Source organism: Herpailurus yagouaroundi, unplaced genomic scaffold, assembly GCF_014898765.1.
Source record: "Herpailurus yagouaroundi ecotype Mexico unplaced genomic scaffold, PumYag 184, whole genome shotgun sequence".
NCBI classification, from domain to species: Eukaryota; Metazoa; Chordata; class Mammalia; order Carnivora; family Felidae; genus Herpailurus; species Herpailurus yagouaroundi.
The window spans coordinates 9,125,765-9,147,027 of NW_024412415.1; the positions used below are offsets into that span (position 1 = coordinate 9,125,765).

Sequence of the window (21,263 nt, forward strand, 5' to 3'; positions counted from 1 at the left end):
AAAAAAAAATTTTGTTTAATCAATCAATAATAAAAAGACATGTACTTTTAAAAATAGCAAAAGATTTGAATAGACACTTTACAAAAGAAAACATATAAATGATCCATAAATACATGAAAAGATGCTCAAAATCATTAGTCTTTAGAGAAATACAAATTAAAACCACAGAGAGACACCACTACACATCCATTACAGCAGCTGTAATTAAAAAGACACATTACCAGGTGCCTCAGTTAAACGTTCAACTCCTGTTTTCGACTGGGGCCATGATCTCGTGGTTTTTTAGTTGGAGCCCCACGTCGGGCTCCACACTGAGAGTGTAGTCTGCTTGGGATTCTCCCTGTCTCTGTCTCTCTCTCTTTCCCTCTCTCTGCTCCTCCCCCACTCACTCTCCCTGTCTCTCTAAATAAATTAATTTTAAAACAATTCTAATTAAAAAAAATTTTTAAAGACACACTACCAAGTGTTGCCAAGAATGTAGAGCAACTGAAATTGTCATGTATTAATAACGTAAAAGTAGTACAACCACTATGCCAAATGGTTCGAAGTTTTCTTAAAGTATGCAACATACACTGAACACAGACCTAGCAATTCCACTCCCAGATAGCTACCCAAGAGAAATGAAAACATATGGCATGTGATTGGGACACAAATGTTTATAGCCGCTTCATTCACAATAGCCAAAACTTGCAAAGAATCCAAATGTCCATCAATAGATGAGTGGCTAAACTTGTGATAGATCCATGCTATACAAAACTATTCAGCAAATAAAAAGGAATAAACTATAACATTATGCTGAGTGAAAAAAGCTATAACACAAAATAGTATATGTTTCCATTTATATAAAATTCTAGAGAAGATATAGAAATCAGATCAATTGTTAGGTAAAGTGGAAGGTTAATGACTGCAAAGAAGCCCAGTGATCATTTACACTGTTTCTGTACCCTGCTTGTGGTGACAGTTACAGGTTTTTGAGCTCAGACTCTTCACTTAAAATAGGTACATTTATTATATGCAAATTATATTTCAGTAAAGATGATTTTTTTCATGTTTCTCCTAAAATCAGACTTGAGTTATACTTCAAAAATAAGTGCCATTTCAGAATATTTTTACAAAATGTTTTGTGGATTTTAAGAACTTTTTCACATTAGAAAATCAATATATTTTCGTTGTAGAAACCAGATTTTGTATATTTTAAGGTAAGAAAGAAATGTTTTCCTTTATATTAATTTGTCTATTTCAAATAAAGAATCTATGAAATTGAGTGCATGAGCTGATTTGTGATTTTTTTTTCATACCTTGTTACTGGTGATCAAAGGTGCTGTGTGGACAGGCGACAACACGGCAGAATGGAGCTACCTGAAAATTTCTATCCCTATGTTACTCACCCTCAGCATTACTGGGATCCCTTTTTGTGGAGGTATGATGATATCCACAAGCTTGAAGTGAGAGAAAATAAAAAACTAGGGTGTTTCTCCATCCAAGCTGGTCACAAATGCCTTCTCATTATCTGCTTTGGGAGGGATAACTGTGGAAAAAAGAAAATGAGGAAATTGAAGGGATACTTCCAAGCTGTTTGTGTCTCGTCTGAAGTGAGGGCATGAAATAAAGTCATCAGAGAGCCCAGAGTGCCTGGGTGGCTCAGCTGGTTAAGCATCCAACTTCAGCTCAGGTCATGATCTCCCAGTTTGTGAGTTTGAGCCCTGCATCAGCGAGAACATGGAGACTGGAACCTTCTCTGCCCCTGCTCGTGCTCTCTCTCTCTCTCTCAAAAATAAGTAAACATTAAAAAAAAAATTTTTTTTAAGTCATCAGAGAGCCCGAGTGCTTTTTTCCCTCTTTCTCTGATTCCTCCTTAGATGCTCTTGATAACTGAGTTTTTCTGAAACATACCTTTTCATCAAAGTGAGAAAAATGGAGAGAAGTACAAAGAATTTAGCAAATCAGAGATAAGCCTTACAGAAATCCTTTTTTACTCAGCAGGTTTAAAATGGTGTGACACATTTTAACTGTTTAAAAAAAAAAAAGATATGCTCTTGGGAAAGATAAATTTAGTTAAAATACGATTCCCTGATGGGTTGCTTTCCCTAAATCCTAGTAATTGTCTGTGGATGAGAAATCCCAGTATGGAAGGTGCTCGGCAAGACTAGCTCCAGCTGCTCCTTGTTTTCTGTAGGAATAGAAGCAACTTAATGTCACACACATTTTAACAGATGTGTTTCTTATGGTATTGGTCCACAGACAAGAAATATGTATCCTCCTTAAGGACCAAGCATCACATTCTCCCTAAGTCTCTAATTCTGATTGTCTGTTTTTTAGATCAGTAATTTTTATCTTGCTTTCAGCTGTTGCTTTCAAAAGGAAATCAGTTGCCAACATCCTTACCCCGGCCCTGAACATACTTATTGAGACAGGTCGACATTTTGCAATTTCTGGGTTTGGGAACATAACAGAAATGTTAATCTTGCGGCAAAACCTCTGACCTTTGGACAAGAAAAGAGTATTCGAAGAGAATATTGTCAGCTCCCCAAACAGGCTGAGTTTTTAAATACGTGCTCCCTAATTTCAGGCCACAGTTTTATCCTGTCATTTTGAGTGTACATACAGCACATTTATCCCGTCCGTCTTCAAGCCCTCATTTTACCGGTGTGCAGTATTTGTTAGAAGTCCGGTTGCCTCACTTGGCCTTTCTTTGCCTAACCAGCTGACGTAGGTGGCTTCATTGGGAATCCAGAAGCAGAGCTGCTAGTGCGTTGGTACCAGGCCGGAGCCTACCAGCCCTTCTTCCGGGGCCACGCTACCATGAACACCAAGCGGCGGGAGCCATGGCTCTTTGGGGAGGAACACACCCGGCTCATCCGAGAAGCCATCAGACAGCGCTACACCCTCCTGCCCTATTGGTATTTTCTGTTCTACCGGGCACATGTGGCTGCCGAACCCGTCATGAGGTAAATAGGCTTCACCAGTTGGGGGCCCCAGCACCCAATCTACACCAGAAAAATCCCCTAGCCATTGGGGAACTCAGTAATTACACAGTGATTTCAAGAGAAAAGCCATGTGTTTAATCAGCTGTCAATCAGATTATTGAGCACCCACTGTGAGCAGGGTCAAGGAGTTGAGGTCAAAGAAAAGCCAGATCCCCTGCTACTTTGTAATTCAAGTGTTAATATTTGCTAGAAGACAGAAATATAGATTTTTTTCAAAGAAAAAGGAAGTGACTATAACTGAATTCATGGTTTTAACCCACAAGCATCCTCTCATGAAGAGCAACTTACTCTGCTGGTCTTGGAGTCTGTCTTACTCTTAGGGCTAAACCATTCCAAGTTGGAGGTGAACATTTTTTCCTGGCGTATAAATTATATTCTGATTCTATTTTGGAGGCAAGATGTGAAAAACCTACTTTCTAGGTTACTGAATGATACAGAGACACACATAGTACACCAAGGCTTCCAGATCAGCACTTCCTAAACCTGGCTCAGATCAGAATCACCTGGGGGGGGGGGAGAGCTTTTTAAAACTATAGATTTCAAGGCCATACCTCCAGACCTGCCAGGAATCTCCTTGGGTAGATCTCAGGATCTGTATTTGTTAGAAGTTTCCCTGGTAATGCTAGACATCAGCCAGAAGGAAAGACTACTGCTTTGTTACTATTCAGTAGGAAAAGGATCTGTTATTACAAAGGCTAGTGAATAAACTAAAAATAAATTTATCTTACTAAAAAAATATCCTTTACTCATGAGGTTGCAAAAAGCATTAGAACCATTAAGCTGATATCCAGATACACAGATGTTGAAGATTTTATCTTTATAAGCCCAAAGGCCTCCTAGATAGTTGTGTAAAAGAATAAAAAAACAAGGGGCGCCTGGGTGGCGCAGTCGGTTAAGCGTCCGACTTCAGCCAGGTCACGATCTCGCGGTCCGGGAGTTCGAGCCCCGCGTCAGGCTCTGGGCTGATGGCTCAGAGCCTGGAGCCTGTTTCCGATTCTGTGTCACCCTCTCTCTCTGCCCCTCCCCCATTCATGCTCTGTCTCTCTCTGTCCCAAAAATAAATAAACGTTGGAAAAAAAATTAAAAAAAAAAAAAAAGAAAAAAACAAAACCACACAGCTGTTTCTCAACCCTCCAAAAATGTTGCCAGCATGAAAACAAGTAAAACCAGTTCTTTTCATTTAATATAGGTAATAATTAAGGATGCACAAAAGGCAGTGACAGTATGAAAACATGGCACAGATTTTACATCATCATAAAAATACGGTTTTACACACATTTAATTTGTTCCACACTGAATGTGTTGGGCATTTGGACTTGCCCAAAGCTCTGATTCTGCCTTCAGAGTAGTCAGTGCTCAACAATCGGAAGGAAAAATTGTACTTACCAGAATTCTCAATCTTTCATTGGAGCGTTCCAGTGAGTAGATAGGTCTTTCACATTAGAACAATATATAGTAATCCTAGCAATTGCTCATAAAATCTTAAATCACATGAAAAGAGTCTTGACTCTTTGGCTTTTTCCAATTTCCTTTGAGTAGTTATAAAACTGAAAATATAAGTGATTTAATAGTAATAAAACATTTAGTAATGTTGAGGTAAGAATTTTTTTTTCTTTCCCCAGGCCTCTATGGATAGAGTTCCCAGAGGAATTAAACACTTTTGGTGTGGAAGATGAATATATGCTAGGTGAGTTCTTATCACTATGATAAATATATTGTAATTATGTTTTTGTTATATTTCCTAGTATAAGAGCACTAAAAAAAAAATCGCTAATCTCAAGACAGCCAAAAAATAAAAAGTAATTCTGTCATTAAGATTTTTAGTGTATTGGGGCGCCTGGGTGGCTTAGTCGGTTGGGCGTCTGACTTCAGCTCGGGTCGTGATCTCATGGTTTGTGAGTTCGAGCCGCACGTAGGGCTCTGTGCTGACAGCTCGGAGCCTGGAGCCTGCTTCAGATTCTGTGTCTCCCTCTCTCTGTTCCTCCCCCACTCGCACTCTCTCTCTCTCTCAAAAACAAATAAAGATTAAAAAAATATATTTTTAGTGTATTAATTAATGGAAAGATAGCTCTATTCTGTGGTCATGTTGCACTTCTCATATTGTTAACTTCATATAAATCTATTCTGTTTGTGGATGCAATTTCAGGTTCTTGTTCTGGTCCACTTATAAGCTTTATGATACCACTATAGGGAATGGAAGTAGACCAGACTCAGAGGGCTTACTTCATAAGCAAAATAGGGTTGTTGATGTTGTTGGCCTCTTCTTTAACAAGGTTTGGCCACCAAATCCACAATAGGGACATTTATCATCTTGGAAATAGGACTCAAGAAACCATGCTCAACAGAGAATTGCCCAAAAGGTGAATCCTGTTTCTAAGGAGTGGAAATCCTAAAACACAAAAAGCTTCACGCTCTCTCTCCAATCATTCTTAGGTCTCAGTTTAAATAGCTACTTCCTTGGAGAACATTTCCCTGACCAGAATTGCTTCTAATACCCAATTACACCTAAATTTAGTCAAAGTCAGTCCCTCTTATTACATAACTTTCATTCCGTTTTGTGCTTTTGCCTTTTTGGTTTTTGTCCCAACTCTAATTTGTAATTATTTGTTTAATAACTGTCTTTACTGACTGCAGACTCCATGAGGATAGGCATATTGTCTGTCTTATTTGCCACTCTATCTCCAGAGCCTAGCATAATGCCTGGCACTCACCCGGAACTCAATAAATATTTGTAGAATTAAAGAGTGAATTCATAAATGGATGAAATTTATATACATATGGGGCCATGGTCAAAACAAAATTAATAATCCAGATTGCCTTTAAGAGAATTCCAGCGGGGCGCCTGGGTGGCTCAGTCAGTTAAGCGGCCAACTTCGACTCAGGTCATGATCTCACGATCCGTGAGTTCGAGCCCCGCGTCGGGCTCTGTGCTGACAGCTCGGAGCCTGGAGCCTGTTTCAGATTCTGTGTCTCCCTCTCTCTCTGACCCTCCCCTGTTCATGCTCTGTCTCTCTCTGTCTCAAAAATAAATAAACGTTTAAAAAAAAAAAAGAATTCCAGCCTTCCTAATGATAACTGCCCACTGCCCCACTGATACACTCCTATCCATGCTGACCACAGTTCTGGATAACAGTTGTAGGCTCACCGTTTTCAAAGTCACTTACAGAAAACAGTGACGCACTTGGAGAAGTGCAGTAGCTCCTCCAGACTCCTGGCATACGAGCAGCTGTGCACAGGAGACTGTGATGGACTGTGGCAGGGTCCCTCTCTATTACCCTAATATGCCATAAATAGATTAGTGATAATTAAGAATACAGTCCCCGATTTGAGCAGTGGTCCCCTCTCCAAAGTGCATCTCTCTGATGAATCATTGGTTCAGTTCACCAAGGTCTGTACTTTCACCAGGTTCATAGTTGAGTGATCTCTACAACGACAAAAGCACGCAGAGGAGAAGGATGTTTTCAGACTTCTTAGAATGATGTTCAACTTTATTTCTTCTCTGTTTTTCAGGAAGTGCTTTATTGGTTCATCCAGTCACAGAACCAAAAGCCACCATAGTCAGTGCGTTTCTGCCAGGATCAAATGAGGTAAGAATAAATGAGAAACAGCCACATATCTTACATGTCTCATATCTTCTCCCTTCACTCTGATGAATTAGCCCCTGTTAGGACATAGATTTCTGCATCATGCAGTTGGGAAGACAGCCCAAATGTCTATAGCAACTCAAGATTCTTGTAAATCATGACCTCAGAGGTCAAGAAACATAACGAAAGAGTGGGGAGAAAGATGAATAGGTGACAACACCGGGGAGGGTCAGAAGGTTCTTTACCTTCACGCTTTGACTTGTGTAAGTGACTCCTTGTTAACACATGGAGGCTTTGAGTAGGAAGAAATCTTCAGTCTACTAAGAGGTATGAGTGTGTGGGGGGAAACATAAGTAAGAAGAGACTTTGCTCATTGGTTCTGGCCCTATCTAAATCCTAAGTTTTTGGTACTAAAAGCTGTCTCCAGGCACTTGCCAAAGTGGGTAAAAAGTAACAATGGTGACTTCCTTTGTGCCTCCCCCGCCCCCAGCCTCCCAGTTCTTTTATTAGTTATTGGCTTTGATTATTATCACTGTATAAAATAGCACCCTGGACTTCTGGAGCCCAGGGCACTGAACCAAGGCAGGACACGGGAAGAGGTGGGATTAGCCCATGGGATGCAGAGCAGAGATCCACAAGCAGTAACAGCAACACCCTCCAGAGACAGACCATGGATGGTGCAAAGGGGCCAGGAGAAGAGGCAGGGCAGAAACTTGGGGCACCAGACCGGGTAAAGAAGGTATGGAATGGAGAGCAAAGAGGAGACAAATCCTGGAGAGAGTCCTTGAGGACTGGAACATCGCCAGAGACCTTTGTAGCCAGGGGGAGGAGGTGTGGTTACCAAACTGATGTGAGACGTCCATGTCAACATATTCCTGGACTGTCAAGGCTTGTGGTGAGGTAGCTGAGCCGGGCCATGCTTAGTGCTCAGTACTGTCGAGTGCCGGTGAGGCAATACCACGAAACATCCAGCACTGGCATTCTCCCTCCATCCAGCTTTACCTGTGGGGTTGCTGTATTCGTTTCCTGAGGCCGCTGTAACAAATTACCACAAATCTGGTGGCTTAACTTAGCAAAAATTTATTCTCTCCCAGTTCTGAAGGCTTGAAGCCCCACATCAAGGTGTCAGCAGGGTTGGTTCCTCCTGGAGGTCCTGAAGGAGAATCTATTCCATGACTCTCTCCTCGTTTCTGGTGGCTGCCTGCAGTTCTTGTAGTTCCTAGCTTTGTAGCCACAGCACATCACCTAATATATGCCACCATTGTCACGGCACCTTCTCCTCTGTGCGACTGTGTCTCCTCTTCTGTCTCTCATTTGAGGACCCTTGAGATGACATTTAGGACCCACCTGGATAATCCCAGATGATCTCCTACTCCCAAAATCAAATTTGTTACCACAGGAAGGAATATTCACTCCTAGGGATTAGGAAGTACATACACCTTTTTGAGGGGCCACCATTCAGCCCACTATGTTTGTCATTATTGATATGGCAATACCCTGGCTCTTCTCCAGAATGTTCATAAATTATGTTCTTTCCTCTTGATTTCTCCAGTAATTTGCAGTTCTGAAGATGAGGGCTCTTTACAAAGGTTCCCCCTGAGTAAACAACAACAGCTAAATAAACTGTTAGGCCAAGCACTTCTGCCGAGAGTTTTGCAATTCGATTTTAATAAAGCAACAGCCTCAGGGCCCCTGGGTGGCTCAGTTGGTTGAGCATCCGACTTCGGCTCAGGTCATGATCTCACGGTCCGTGAGTTCGAGCCCCGCGTCAGGCTCTGTGCTGACAGATCAGAGCCTGGAGCCTGTTTCAGATTCTGTGTCTCCCTCTCTCTCTGACCCTCCCCTGTTCATGCTCTGTCTCTCTCTGTCTCAAAAATAAATAAACGTTAAAAAGAATAATAAAAAAAATAAATAAAGCAACAGCCTCCTGTTAAGAGGAACTAGTTCCCTCATGACTTAGCCACAAATTAAGTTTTTTATTAATTTTTTAACTAATAAAACATGTTCTTAATGATCTATCATCATTGCAAGCACATCGTTGTGACTGTGTAACATATTCCTTCAACGTCATTTCCCAGAGTGTTCTATGATTGTTTCTCTCATTACATCTTCACAGACCCTGGATAGGAGAGCCAAGCCCTTGACCTCATCAGTCAGCTAGTATAACATCGCACTGTGCAAGGGGGCTACCTATCGTCCCTTGTTGTCACTTTTCCTCATATTTCTAGATGGCCCATTCCCTCTACTTCAAGTCTTTGCTCAAATAGTTTTTTCTCAGTGAGGCCTTCTCTGACCACCTAGTTAAGATTACAGATCACTCCCACTGCCCCTGGTACTGTCCAGCCTGTCTTCATCCTTCATTTTTCCCACAGAACCTGCCACCTTTAACATACTAGATATTTACTTACATGTTTTGTTTATTATCTTCCTCTCCCATTAGAATGTTAGCTTCTTAAGGGCGGTGATTTTCATCTGTTATGTTCACTCTATATCCTCAGCATCTAGATGGGTATCTGATGGGTAGAAGGCCTTTAGTAAGTACTTAGTGAGGAGCTTGGTGACTGAGCACTAGGTCTGATCTACATGGTACTTTATACCAGTTTACCCTTCCTAGGCTAGGGATGTTTGTATATAGTACCAGAGCACATACTCTATACCTCTTATTCTAATTAGTTCCGGAAATGACAGACAGGTAATTCCAAAATCTTATTTAAGCCAGTTTTTTGGTGTTTTTTTTTTGTTTTGTTTTGTTTTGTTTTACCTTTCACTCCCACTACTCTTTATCTAAAGGTACTGGAATTTGCCAAAGAAAGACATTATAAGAAAAGAAAGCTAAGACAATATCCCTCATAAACACAGATGCAGAAATCCTTGACAAAACATTAGCAAATTGAATCCAGCCAAGGATAATACATAGAGACAAGGTGGGTTTGATCCAGTTGAATTAAGAGTTCCCTGTAGCTGAGGATGGTCAAGTCACAGCCCTCTCACATTCACAGCAGGACGGTGACAGAGTCAACAGTGCAGCTATATAAAGGATGTGGTAATCCCAGGAGGTGAACTTGCGAAACAGACTCCTTGGCTGCCATAAATTATACGGCTAGAAGAGAGAAAAAGAGGTTTTTGTTTCCACGCTGCTGCTGCTGGGATCTTAAGGATTTTATTCCATCTAATTACTTTGTAGGACCTTCTTGTTAACTTCAGCAACTAAACCCCCTTGATGAGGATCCCAGATAAGAATTTGAACCTTATCAGTGAATCGTACTCTGCTTTAAAAAAAAAAAAATGATATCATAGTAGCAATCCAAGTTTCCACTTGCCTTTCTCCAAAACCTGTTTCCTTCTCTGACACTTTCCTTTTCTCCCACTCATTTATAATTTATTTGCTTGCACTGTGCTTTTCTTCATTATTGCTTTTCCTTTATTCCATCGTCTTTTTTATTGCTACACACAGTAAGTTTATAAGACAACCAAATTATAAAATCCATGACAGCAGGAACTCTGTCTTTCTGTTGACTCACATATGCCTAGCAGTGCTGGGCATGTGGCAGATTGTTCAATAAATAACTTTTGGATGGACAGATGGACAAATAAGTGGCCTTTCAGTCAACTTAATCTATCACGGTACTAGGTTAGTCTTTTGGGACCTTCTTAAAAGCATATGTTCTTCCTAACTTCTATTCCAGATTTTTTAAAAATTGTGCCTATTTTTTTTTTTTGAGCTTAGTTTTCTGGGTATTTGAAATCCAGATAAATGGATGTTTTACTGAATAATGAAATTGTGAGCAGAGTTGCTCATATACTCTCTCTCATTAGGGTCTGTTCCTTTTCAGGTCTGGTATGACTCTAAAACGGGTACTTATTGGGAAGGAGCATGTACTGTGAAGATCCCAGTAACTTTGGACTCTGTAAGTTGTTTTCAGGCTGTAATTTTTACCTACTGTGCTCTATCAGTCTGCTTGGACTGCCGTGATAAAACACCATAGACTGGGTGGCTTAACCAACAGAAGTTGGTTTTCTCACAGTTTGGGAGGCCAGATGTTCCAGATTAACGGGCCAACCAATTCATTTCCTGCTGAGGACTCTCTCCCTGGCATGTACACAGCCTCCTTCTTTCTGTGTCCTCACATGGCAGAGAGAGAGCGTGCACTCTTTGGTGCCTCTTCTTATAGACACTAGTCCTGTCAGATCAGGGCCTCACTTTTTGGCATCATTTAACCTTAATTACCTCTTTAAAGGTCCTGTTCCCAAATACAGTCACATTGGTGGTTGGGGCTTCAACATATGAATCTTGTCGGGACACAGACACTCAGTCCATAACATGTGCCTGCATAGCGAGAACCAAGGACATAGTGTTCTGCATAACAACACTTATAGAGAGAGTCAAAAAGCAGATTAATGGTTGCATAAGGATGGGGCAGAGAGAGGGCTTGGGAGCAATGGGGAATGACTGCTAATGGGTACAGAGTTTCTTTTTAGGGTGATGAAAATGTTTCAAACTTGATTGTGGTGATGGGTACATGACTCTCAATATGCTAAAAAAACATTTAATTGTACATTTTAAGTGGTTGAATCATATGGCATGTAAATTATACCAATAAAGCTGTTAAAATGTGAGAAAAAAAGAATAAACATATAGCCTGGTCTCACGGTATGAAACATCAAGGACAAACAATTCTTCCCCATATATTTACATTTGTATGTGTAAGAAAAACAGGAACACTGAAAATGGAGTAAAAATCCCGGTCACCACACACACCATATGGAATGTCTTTCTACCAGACCAAGTCACAAAACATGAGTTTTCAGTTGTAACCCTGGACCTCTAGGTGCAAGGAAGGCTGTCAGTTTCGATGTTGGAATCACAGGGGCCCATCCCACCTGAACTTGTGACGGGGAGTTTGCTCTTGCAGCTAAATCACAACCACTACTGCAGACCCTAAGTAGTGTTAAGAGTAAGAAACATTTATTGAGGTTGTTTTTTGAAAGCTGTCATCAGCAGTATGGACTCCATAATAAAATGATTTCAAATTTCAACTTTCAGATCTAGAAGAGACTTTAACATTCATTGACTTGAGTCTGTCATGCTTACAGAGGAAGAACCTGAGTTCAGAGAAGTTAAATTACTTGTCCAGGCTTATGGCTAGATTTTGGCAGAACTGAGAGAAGAATCCAGGCCAGCCGCACTCCCACTTCAGAGCCCATTCTGTACTAACCTACTACCTCGGTCTTTGAGAAAAGAAAAGACGAAGCGATGGGATGATGAGGGTGGGGAGATAAAAGCACTTTACTCCTTGCTGCAAACTGTGAGTCAGGCAGAGGGTGGACATCTTATCTACTCCACCCTCACACCCAACTTCATCTGTATTCGTGTACTTTTCTCCCTCTGGTACTTTACTCGGTGAAGTACAAGCCCCCATGTGATTTAGGGAGCTTCCTTACAGAGGACTGTATGGGGAGGCAGGAGACCTCCTGGGCTTTCTGTGCTGGGAATGCCACTCCAGAAGAACCATAGGTATGGGCCATGTCTATAACACTGTTGTTAGAGTCACTTAAAGTGCTTTCGGGGGGCGCCTGAGAGGCTCAGTCGGTTAAGCGTCCGACTTCAGCTCAGGTCACGATCTCGCGGTCCGTGAGTTCGAGCCCCACGTCAGGCTCTGGGCTGATGACTCAGAGCCTGGAGCCTGCTTCCGATTCTGTGTCTCCCTCTCTCTCTGCCCCTCCCCCGTTCATGCTCTGTCTCTCTCTGTCTCAAAAATAAATGTTGAAAAAAAAAATTTTTTTTTTAAAAGTGCTTTCAGGGTTTCTATAACAGAAGTTTCACAAATTTACTCTCAGAATTGAGTCAGGCATCCTGGTGACTCAGGAAAGCAGGGAGCAGGTAGGGTATGGACTGTAGTGAGTAAGGACAAAGTCATCTCCCTGAAACCAAGAAACTGTAATTTTTTATAGGCACACGTACATACATGTGGGCCTACTTACACAGGCAGAAAAACTCACTCCTTAGCAGGGCCCTGGTGAAACATGTATATTATGTTGACAAGCAAATTAAAAATACAAAACAGGAACTACTAATAGGATAGGCAGAAGAGGTAACAAATTGATGAAGGGTGAGAAGTTTCCCTAAGAATTAAAAAATGGACCATTTTTTTTTTTACTCTTTTTTACTCTTTGAACTCTTCCTTTTAATGCCAGGGCTTCCATATTTTCCATCTCTGTGCTCACAAATTTACTTTGCTTTTGAGTCTATATTTGTAAAGAATGTGAATCTTAGAGCACCTGGGTGGCTCAGTCGGTTAAGTGCCTGACTTCAGCTCAGGCCACGATCTCACAATTCATGGGTTTGAGCCCCATTATCGGGCTCTGGAGCCTGGAGCCTGCTTCAGATTCTGTGTCTCCTCTCTCTGCCCCTCCCCCACTCGTGCTTTGTCTCACTCTGTCTCTCAAAAATAACTAAATGTTGTAAAAAAATTTTTAAAAAGAATGTGAGTCTTGTACCATGAAGTATTTTTAGATTCTACTTTGAGATTGCCTTTTACAAATGCTCCTTCCCCAAGAGTATTGTTCTGTTATAGATACCAGTGTTTCAACGAGGTGGAAGTATAGTGCCCATAAAGACAACTATAGGAAAATCCACAGGCTACATGACTGATTCCCCATATGGACTCCGGGTGGCTCTCAGCACTAAGGTATTTGGAAAATGTTACCTTTACACAACTCATTCGTTACTACTTTATCTCTTTACAGGAGTAGTAGCCTTCTGAGTATGTGGTAGTATTTAAAAACGATACACCCCAGTTAGTTATGGGATGGGTGTTTCTGATGTTTTGAAACATTTCAGATTCACTGTCCAGCTTGTCTGACTTTCATGCAATTATACTTAAGAGAACTCTGAGAACTAGAAATGTTACCAATTTCCTCTGGAGCATCATGACCTTGGTGCTCTGCAGCTTGGCCTTGATTACCACTGGACTAAATCCTCACTGGGCATAGTCAGCCTGCCACATGGATTAGCCCTAAAATTCAGTCTCCTCTAAGAGGGTACCTGTATCTACGCAACATTTCAGCAACACCGACCCCACACAATGACTTTTGTTCTCATCAGATGGCTCAAACAACTAAAATTTCCTGGGGTAAAGCTTAGAAGGATCCAGAATTTGTATGTCCTTTTCAGAAGATCTTTTGAGCCAAATGAAACCTATAGCAGATTCCTTTCTTATCCTTTTGCCCAAATACACTTCCAACACAAATTCTTACTCTTGCACAAATATTATAAAATAATTAAACTTTATTTTTCTTACATCTTTCTTTTCCATCTACTTCACTTAGACATGTCTTCTTGGACCAAACTATGAGTCTCAGACCACAGAATAAATACAAGAGACTCGAGATCCATAGCACATCAAACATTGTCAATAACAATAAACTGCCATATGGAGTGCTGTGACATTGTTTGACATGCCAAAGGGGTCCTCCTACTGAAATGAAGAAGGAACTTCCATTGTCTAAATGGAGGGTTTCTAAAGATAGCTGATCTCCTCCATTATATACTACATTTTTTTTAGCTTCATTTTATTGCGTGAACTTTTCTTGACCTGTCGTCTCATTTTAAGATACTATTTTCAAAGAAGCCACCTGTGCCACTGACCATATTTCGTAGTTTAAATTTTTTTCAGCAAGGTCTCTTTGTGCTCCTCTTATGTGACTTCCTTATTCATATTAATTCACCAATGGGCACTGAATGTATATATTTGTATGACTACATTGTGCAGCTTGAATAGTAAGCTTTTGTTTAATAAAATTTTTCACAGATTTTTTAATCCCTCTGGTGGGTGACATTCTTTTCCTAGTAAGCTATTATATAAGCAGATTCTCTCCCTATGATTCACTCTCCAGGGTTCTGCCGTGGGTGAACTCTATCTCGACGATGGCCATTCATTCCAGTACCTCCACCAGAAGCAATTCTTGCATAGGAAGTTTTCATTCTTTTCAGGTGTTTTGACCAACAGGTAATAGCAGCTAAAAAGCTGTGTGCTTTCTTAAATAAATTATGCTAGCCTCAAAAGCACAGCTGTTGTTTTAAGGTACTATTTAAAGAAAGTAATGATGAAGGCCATTTGTGGAGTATTTTTTTTTTTTAGCTTCACTAAGATATAGTTGACAAATAAAAATGTAATGTATTTAAAGTGTACAAGATGGTGATTTGCTGTATGTATATACTGTAAAAGGATTCCCACCATCAAGTTAATTAACTCACCCATCACCTCACATATTTATCTTTTTTGGTTTGTTTGTTGTTTTGTTCTGTTTTAGTGAGAACACTTAAGTTCCACTCTCTTGGCAAATTTCAATTATAGGATACAGTATTGTCAACTATGGTCACCATCTTATATGTTAGATCCTGAGACCTTATTCATCTTATAACTGAAAGTTTGTACCCTTTAACCAGCCTCTCTTTCCGTTTGCAAATAGAAACAATTTTACTACTTCCTTTCCAATTTGGATGCCTTTTATTTCTTTTTCTTGCCTAACTGCTCTACCTCGGGTGTCCAGTACTATGTTGAACAAAAATGGTGAGGAGTCGGCATCCTTGTCTTCTTTCTGATCTTGTTTCAGCTTTTCTCCACTGAGTATGATGTTAGCTGTGCACTTGTCAAAACAGCTTTTATTATGTTGAGATACATTCATTCTGTACTCAATTTGTTGAGAATTTTTATCATGAAAAGCTGTTGAATTTTTTCCAATGCTTCTTCTGTATCTACTGAAATAAGCATATTATTTTTATCCTTCTTTTGTTAATGTACTGTATCACATTTATTGACTTGCCAATGTTGAAGCATCTCTGTATCCTAGGAATAAATCCCACTTCATCATGGTGTCTGATCCTTTGTTGAGGAATTCTGCATCTGTGTTCATCAAGGATATTGGCATGTCATTTTCTTTTCTTATAAGTATCCTTGCTAGCTTTGGTAGTGTTCCACTCTTTGGAAGAGTTTGAAAAGGACTGATAATTCTTTAAATGTTTGATGGAATTCAATAGCAAAGCCATCTGGTCCTGGACTTATCTTTGTTGGCAGTCTTTTATTACTGATTCACTATCCTTACTAGTAACTGACCTGTTCAGATTTTCTATTTCTTCATGATTCAGTATTGGTAGCTTGTATGTTTCTAGGAATTTATCCATTTCTTCTTATCCACTTTACTGGTGTGTAATTATTCCTAGTAGTTTCTTATGATCCTTAGTGTTTCTGAAGTATCAAATGTAACGTCTCCTCTTTCATTTCTTATTTTATTTATTTATTTATTTAAATTCTAGTATAGTTAACATATAGTGATATGTTAGTTTCTGATTGTACTTACTTGAGTCCTCTTTTTGTTGGTGAGTCTAGCTAAAGATTCGTCTATTTTGTTTATGTTTATTTTTCTAATGTAAGTAATCTCTACATCCAAGGTGAAGCTCAAACTCACAACCCTAAAATCAAGAGTCACATGCTTTACTGACTGAGCCAGCCAGGTGCCCCAGCTTATTTATTTGTTTTTTAATTATCTCTTAGTTTCATTGACCTCATATTGTCTTCTTAGCCTCTGTTCCATTTATTTTCACTCTGACCTTTGTTATTTCCTTCCTCCTACCTTCTTTGGGCTTAGTTTGTTCTTCTTTTTATAGTTCCTTGAGGTGTAAAGTTAGATTGTTTATTTAAGGTCTTTTCTTTTTCTTAATGTAGGCATTTATTACTATAAGCTCCCCTCTTAGAATTGCTTTTGCTGTATCTTGTAAGTTTTGATATGTTGTGTTTCCATTTTACTTTGTCTGAGGTACTTTATTTCCCTTTTGATTTCTCTTTGACACATTGTTTAGGAGCATGTTATTTAATCTCCAAGTATTTGTGACTTTTCCAGTTTTCTTCTTGTGATTGATTTCTACTCTCCTACTATTAGGGTTAGAAAAGATGCTTGATATAATTTCAGTCTTTTTAAATGTGTTAAGACTTATTTGGTATTCTAACATATGATCTATCCTGGAGAATGTTCCATGTGTGCTTGGGAAGAATATGTATTTTGCTGCTACTGAATGGAATGTTCTATATATATCTATTAAGTCTATTTGGTCTAACATGTAGTTTAAGTCCACGTTTTCCTTATTGGTTTTCTGTCTGGATGATCTATCCATAGTTGAAAGTGGGGCACTGAAGTCCCCTGCTATTACTGTATTGCTGTCTATTTCAACCTTCAGATCTACTAATATTTGCTTTATATATTTAGGTGTTCTGATATCGGGTGCATAAATATTTACAAATGTTATAACCTCTTAGTGAATTGACTCTTTTATCATTATGTAATGATCTTTGTTGTCTCTTATTACAGTTTTTGGCATAAAGTCTGTTTTGTTTGGGGCGCCTGGGTGGCGCAGTCGGTTAAGCGTCCGACTTCAGCCAGGTCACGATCTCACGGTCCGTGAGTTCGAGCCCCATGTCGGGCTCTGGGCTGATGGCTCGGAGCCTGGAGCCTGTTTCCGATTCTGTGTCTCCCTCTCTCTCTGCCCCTCCCCCGTTCATGCTCTGTCTCTGTCTGTCCCATAAATAAATAAAAACGTTGAAAAAACATTTTTTTTAATAAAGTCTGTTTTGCTTGATATAAACATAGCTAGCTCTGCCTTTTTTTGATCTCCATTTGCATGGAATATCATTTTTAATCCCTTCACTTTCCTTCTGTATGTTTCCTTAAAGCTGAAGTGGGTCTCTTATAGGCAGCATGTAGCTGGGTATTGACTTTTTAACCACTCAGCAGCTGTGTCTCTATTGATTGGAGAATTTAGTTCAAATACACTTGGAGTAATTATTGATAGGTGGTTTGAGGGCTCATGTCTCAGGTGGGAGGCCTTAAAACTGGGGTACTAGAAGTGTGGTCCAAACCCTTCACTCTTCAGGGAGAAGTTGGGATTTGGGAGTTCCCCTTCCACTTGTATGACACTGTCCTGGGGATAGGGAGTGAGAGTGTGTCTTAGCCTTTCCTACCTGTTTCGATGTGGGTATTTTTGCAGTAACTCAATGTATGGGAGTCACTCAGGTAGTTTCTGTATCTCCAGAAGGGAATTGCTCCACCTGTAACTTTATATTCAGTATCTCCATGAAAGGAGGGAAATTCAGGGACTTCTTATGTTGCCATCTTGGTCTAGAATTTCCCTGGAGTATTTTTCAGTCACTGCATGAATCTTCCTTATTGTCTCCATCTTCCTTTTCCTCCCTCTCTAAAACATAAAAAAGAATTCAATTTAAGTTCTGATTAATCCCATGTATTGCCCCATTCAACAAGTGATTAAATATCTGAGTTCTTAAAATTTGATTGCTGTGTTGAAGTCACATTTGCGACTCCAGTGTCCTTAGGTGATATCTCTCCAAATGGCTTGTCAAAGGGAGACTGGTTTGTCTACTGGTTAGGCAGTCCTCAGCGCATGGAATTATCTTTTTCCTTCTCTTCATCTTAGTAAACGTGACAGCTGTATTATTCTTGCCTCCATAGGGGAAGATGGGAGAGGAACCCACAAGGCTGGGATGTTGACCTAGTAACCAGTCCAAACCCCTATTCTCCTCCTTTTCCTAATGCCCTTTGCATCTATTCCAGTTGTGCTGACAAAAGAGGTCATCATCCCAGCAAGTGTGTGGTGGAGCGGGTCTTCGTCCTTGGCCTCAAGAAGCAGCCATCTTCTGTGACCACCCATTCATCTGGTGAGCAAACAGGTCATTTGTTTTTGTAAACATGGAAGTATCTGCAGTGAAGAGATGATTAGTCCCAAAACTGATGTCGTGTGCTGAACTGAGTGGACCCTGTGCTTTCTGAAATACCCTGGTCAAATACCCAGGTGTCTAAAAGGAGCAAAGCCACCCTGCTTCTCCTCATCGACTGGTCTTTCCGCGAACTATAAGATGTTAACATTTTTCTAAGGGAAATTATTTGGGGCTTGAAAAATATTGTAACTTCTCTGAATATTTTGTTTAACTGTAGCTGTCTGAAGCTGCAGAGAATCGTCCCCATGTTTATGGAGTTTCTTAAAAGGATATATCCTTTCTTACCTGCTGAACTTCTTTGTTCCTTACAGCTCCTTTTCCACCAATCTTGCACTCAAAATGATAGAGGGTTTAATCTTCAAAAAATTCATGGAAGTCCATGGGTAAAAGTGCTATTCAGCTGGATTTTCCTACATGGGGCTTAAGGTTTTATGACCAAGTGAGAAATATTTTATATTTGAAAGAAAGATCTTTCTCTCCTAGATATTCATCAAACTTTTCCTGCTATTGTCTTGATATTTAGACGGTAAAGAAGAGCCTGTGGTTTTTACATATTGTACCACAATGTCCACCCTGAGCCTGGAGAAGCTGTCACTGAACATCGGCGTTGACTGGGAGGTCCACATCAAATAACTGTGACGTGCACCCAGTGACGGGCTCAGGAAGCAGCCTGCACCTTTCAGCCTTTCCCTTGGCCTTTTCTGATATTTGTGCTGCGTGCTAATTGACTTCTCTGGCTAACAATTAGCTTTCATTAGGCACCACTTTACTAACAAAAACAGATTTCAGGTTTTACATTTTTAGAGGTACTAGGAATACTTTTTGGGTCAAACACCACCTCATCTCCTAGATGCAGGTAGCCCTGAGACTTTCATAGAGTTCATTAATCTTCCATTGCTTCTTGGATTGTGGCCCTGTGGTCAGCACTGTGGCCCAATGAGTAGCTTCTCTTTGAGCACAGCTGGATGGTTGTGTGTGTGTGTGTGTTTAAGTAAACTCTACCCTCAATGTGGGGCTTAAACTCACAACCCAGAAATCAAGAGTTACATGCTTTACGGATTGAGCCAGCCAGGCGCCCTGGATGGATTTGTTATATATGAAATGTGGGCCAAACCCACTGTTTGCGGCCCATGTGTGGAAGCTTGCCTCAGGCCATGCAGCAGGATCAGTCTGGCTACAGTGGTGAGCTACTCAGGGCCTGTCTCCAAGGGGACAGCAGCCTCTCATACCCCTCGGTCATCTCTCACCCACTTAGATGTGGGCAAACCCACCCTTTTCTGCTTGCACTGCATACGCTGAAGCAACAGGGAATTACTCTCCCCTAAAGATTGACTCTGAAGCACAAAGGATTCTTTTCCCTGTTGTGCTTGTTGGGCTTCAAAGTTCCCAATGAATCTTCTTAAAATCCTAATGTATCTTAATTGTTTTTATTAAATACTGTTTACTGACCACAGAAGATTTGTAACATGAGTAAGCTACATTTTATGATTAATAATAACATGAACACCCATGTCCCCACAACTGAACTTCAGAAATAGAACACAGGGCTGGGATGAGGGTAAGTCAGGCACAAAAACTCTTGCCTTGGGCACAAAATTAAGGGGGTACCAAAGAAATGCAATAATCAAAATAAATAATATTTTAGTGTATTTTTCGAAATCAAAATTAATGCAAAAAATAATCCATGATGAACAAAATATCAAAATTTTAAATAAAGACAGGATCAGTACTACTAAGTTTTCTTTCTCCCTTGGTCCCCCCCGTATGGCTTGGCATGGGCTAAAAAGCATTAGGGAACACCAGTTCCTCCGGCTGCTTCCTGCTCTGGAGACACCAGTGCCTCTTCACTGCCTGTTACTGCATCTGTAGGGCAGCCTCGTGTGCTCAGCACGTTTTCACGTTTCCTCCACTGAGCGACTTGCCAACTGCCACCTCTGTGCCTTCTGTGCCCTGGGCCCCATTATCCACCACTTTCCCCCTTCCCATGCAGCTCTTACCATCCGTTGAGGCCCAACTCAAATGCCACTTTTCCATTAAGCCTATCTAAATCCTCTGTCACCCCCGCACCCCTGGACCCATGCGCGGTTACTTTGCTCATCTCTGAAATGCTGTTCCACTTATAATGTGCGCTCTCCCAGCATCCTCAGGGCAGTCCCTTAATGTTTCAGCTTTGTCTGTCTTGTTCCCCTGCTAGAGTGCATGTTCCTCGAGAGCATATTTGTCTTCTGTCTGCCAGAGCACCATTATACTTGCCTTTCAGTAACCAATGGCTACAATTAGTTAACTGATGGATTTGATTAAAAAGTGAGAATTTAATGTATTTGTTTCCGATTTACTTTTCTGACAGGACTCTTCCCTCCAGATGTAGTAAACATTGTGCATTTCCTTGTGGACACATTGCATTATATCAGTTGAGATTTCAGCTTTGCACCACACCACATAGACATTCACAGATTCTTTGCTATTTCTGTAAGTCTTGCAATTCAGGAGAAAGGAAGAAGTCTACATTAGCTGAAGCCGTATTTCCCAGCTTCGAAGTTCCCTTAGCAACCTACAGTAAGACTTAACCTGAAAACTGGGTGCTTTTACCTAATACATGATGATGGTTTTTAATGGCATGTGAAGCTGAATAATTAAGACCTATCTTTAGATTAACATGTATTGCATTTATTCTTCCATGTAAAATATTTTTTGGAGAAAGGAATGAAACTGCTCTGTCTTTTTTTTTTCCCATATTTATTTTTTTTTATTTATATATGAAATTTATTGTCAAATTGGTTTCCATACAACACCCAGTGCTCATCCCAAAAGGTGCCCTCCTCAATACCCATCACCCACCCTCTCCTCCCTCCCACCCCCCATCAACCCTCAGTTTGCTCTCAGTTCTCAACAGTCTCTTATGCTTT

General features: G+C 40.5%; 1 protein-coding gene and 1 long non-coding RNA gene across 8 annotated transcripts in view; one reads left to right on the forward strand and one right to left on the reverse strand.

The window, feature by feature from the left end:
• The window catches only part of GANC (glucosidase alpha, neutral C), a 76,231-nt gene extending 55,554 nt beyond the window's left edge, over positions 1-20,677 (forward strand). For 5 of the 7 annotated variants that reach the window (XM_040492386.1, XM_040492387.1, XM_040492384.1 and 2 more), the window contains exons 16-24: positions 1,319-1,420; positions 2,705-2,948; positions 4,610-4,674; positions 6,498-6,574; positions 10,405-10,479; positions 13,147-13,260; positions 14,468-14,580; positions 18,194-18,297; positions 18,881-20,677. In XM_040492386.1, coding sequence (XP_040348320.1) covers positions 1,319-1,420; positions 2,705-2,948; positions 4,610-4,674; positions 6,498-6,574; positions 10,405-10,479; positions 13,147-13,260; positions 14,468-14,580; positions 18,194-18,297; positions 18,881-18,990 — 1,004 coding nt within the window. In that variant the 3' untranslated portion in view covers positions 18,991-20,677. The remainder of the gene's footprint in view (positions 1-1,318; positions 1,421-2,704; positions 2,949-4,609; positions 4,675-6,497; positions 6,575-10,404; positions 10,480-13,146; positions 13,261-14,467; positions 14,581-18,193; positions 18,298-18,880) is intronic. The other 2 variants (XM_040492388.1, XR_005795786.1) reach the window with 2 other exon arrangements.
• LOC121041567 (uncharacterized) overlaps positions 14,699-21,263 on the reverse strand; it is a 20,352-nt gene continuing 13,787 nt past the window's right edge. Inside the window, exons 2-3 of the long non-coding RNA XR_005795788.1 lie at positions 18,150-18,162; positions 14,699-15,025 (exon numbers count right to left, since the gene is read on the reverse strand). This is a non-coding gene — a long non-coding RNA (uncharacterized LOC121041567). The remainder of the gene's footprint in view (positions 15,026-18,149; positions 18,163-21,263) is intronic.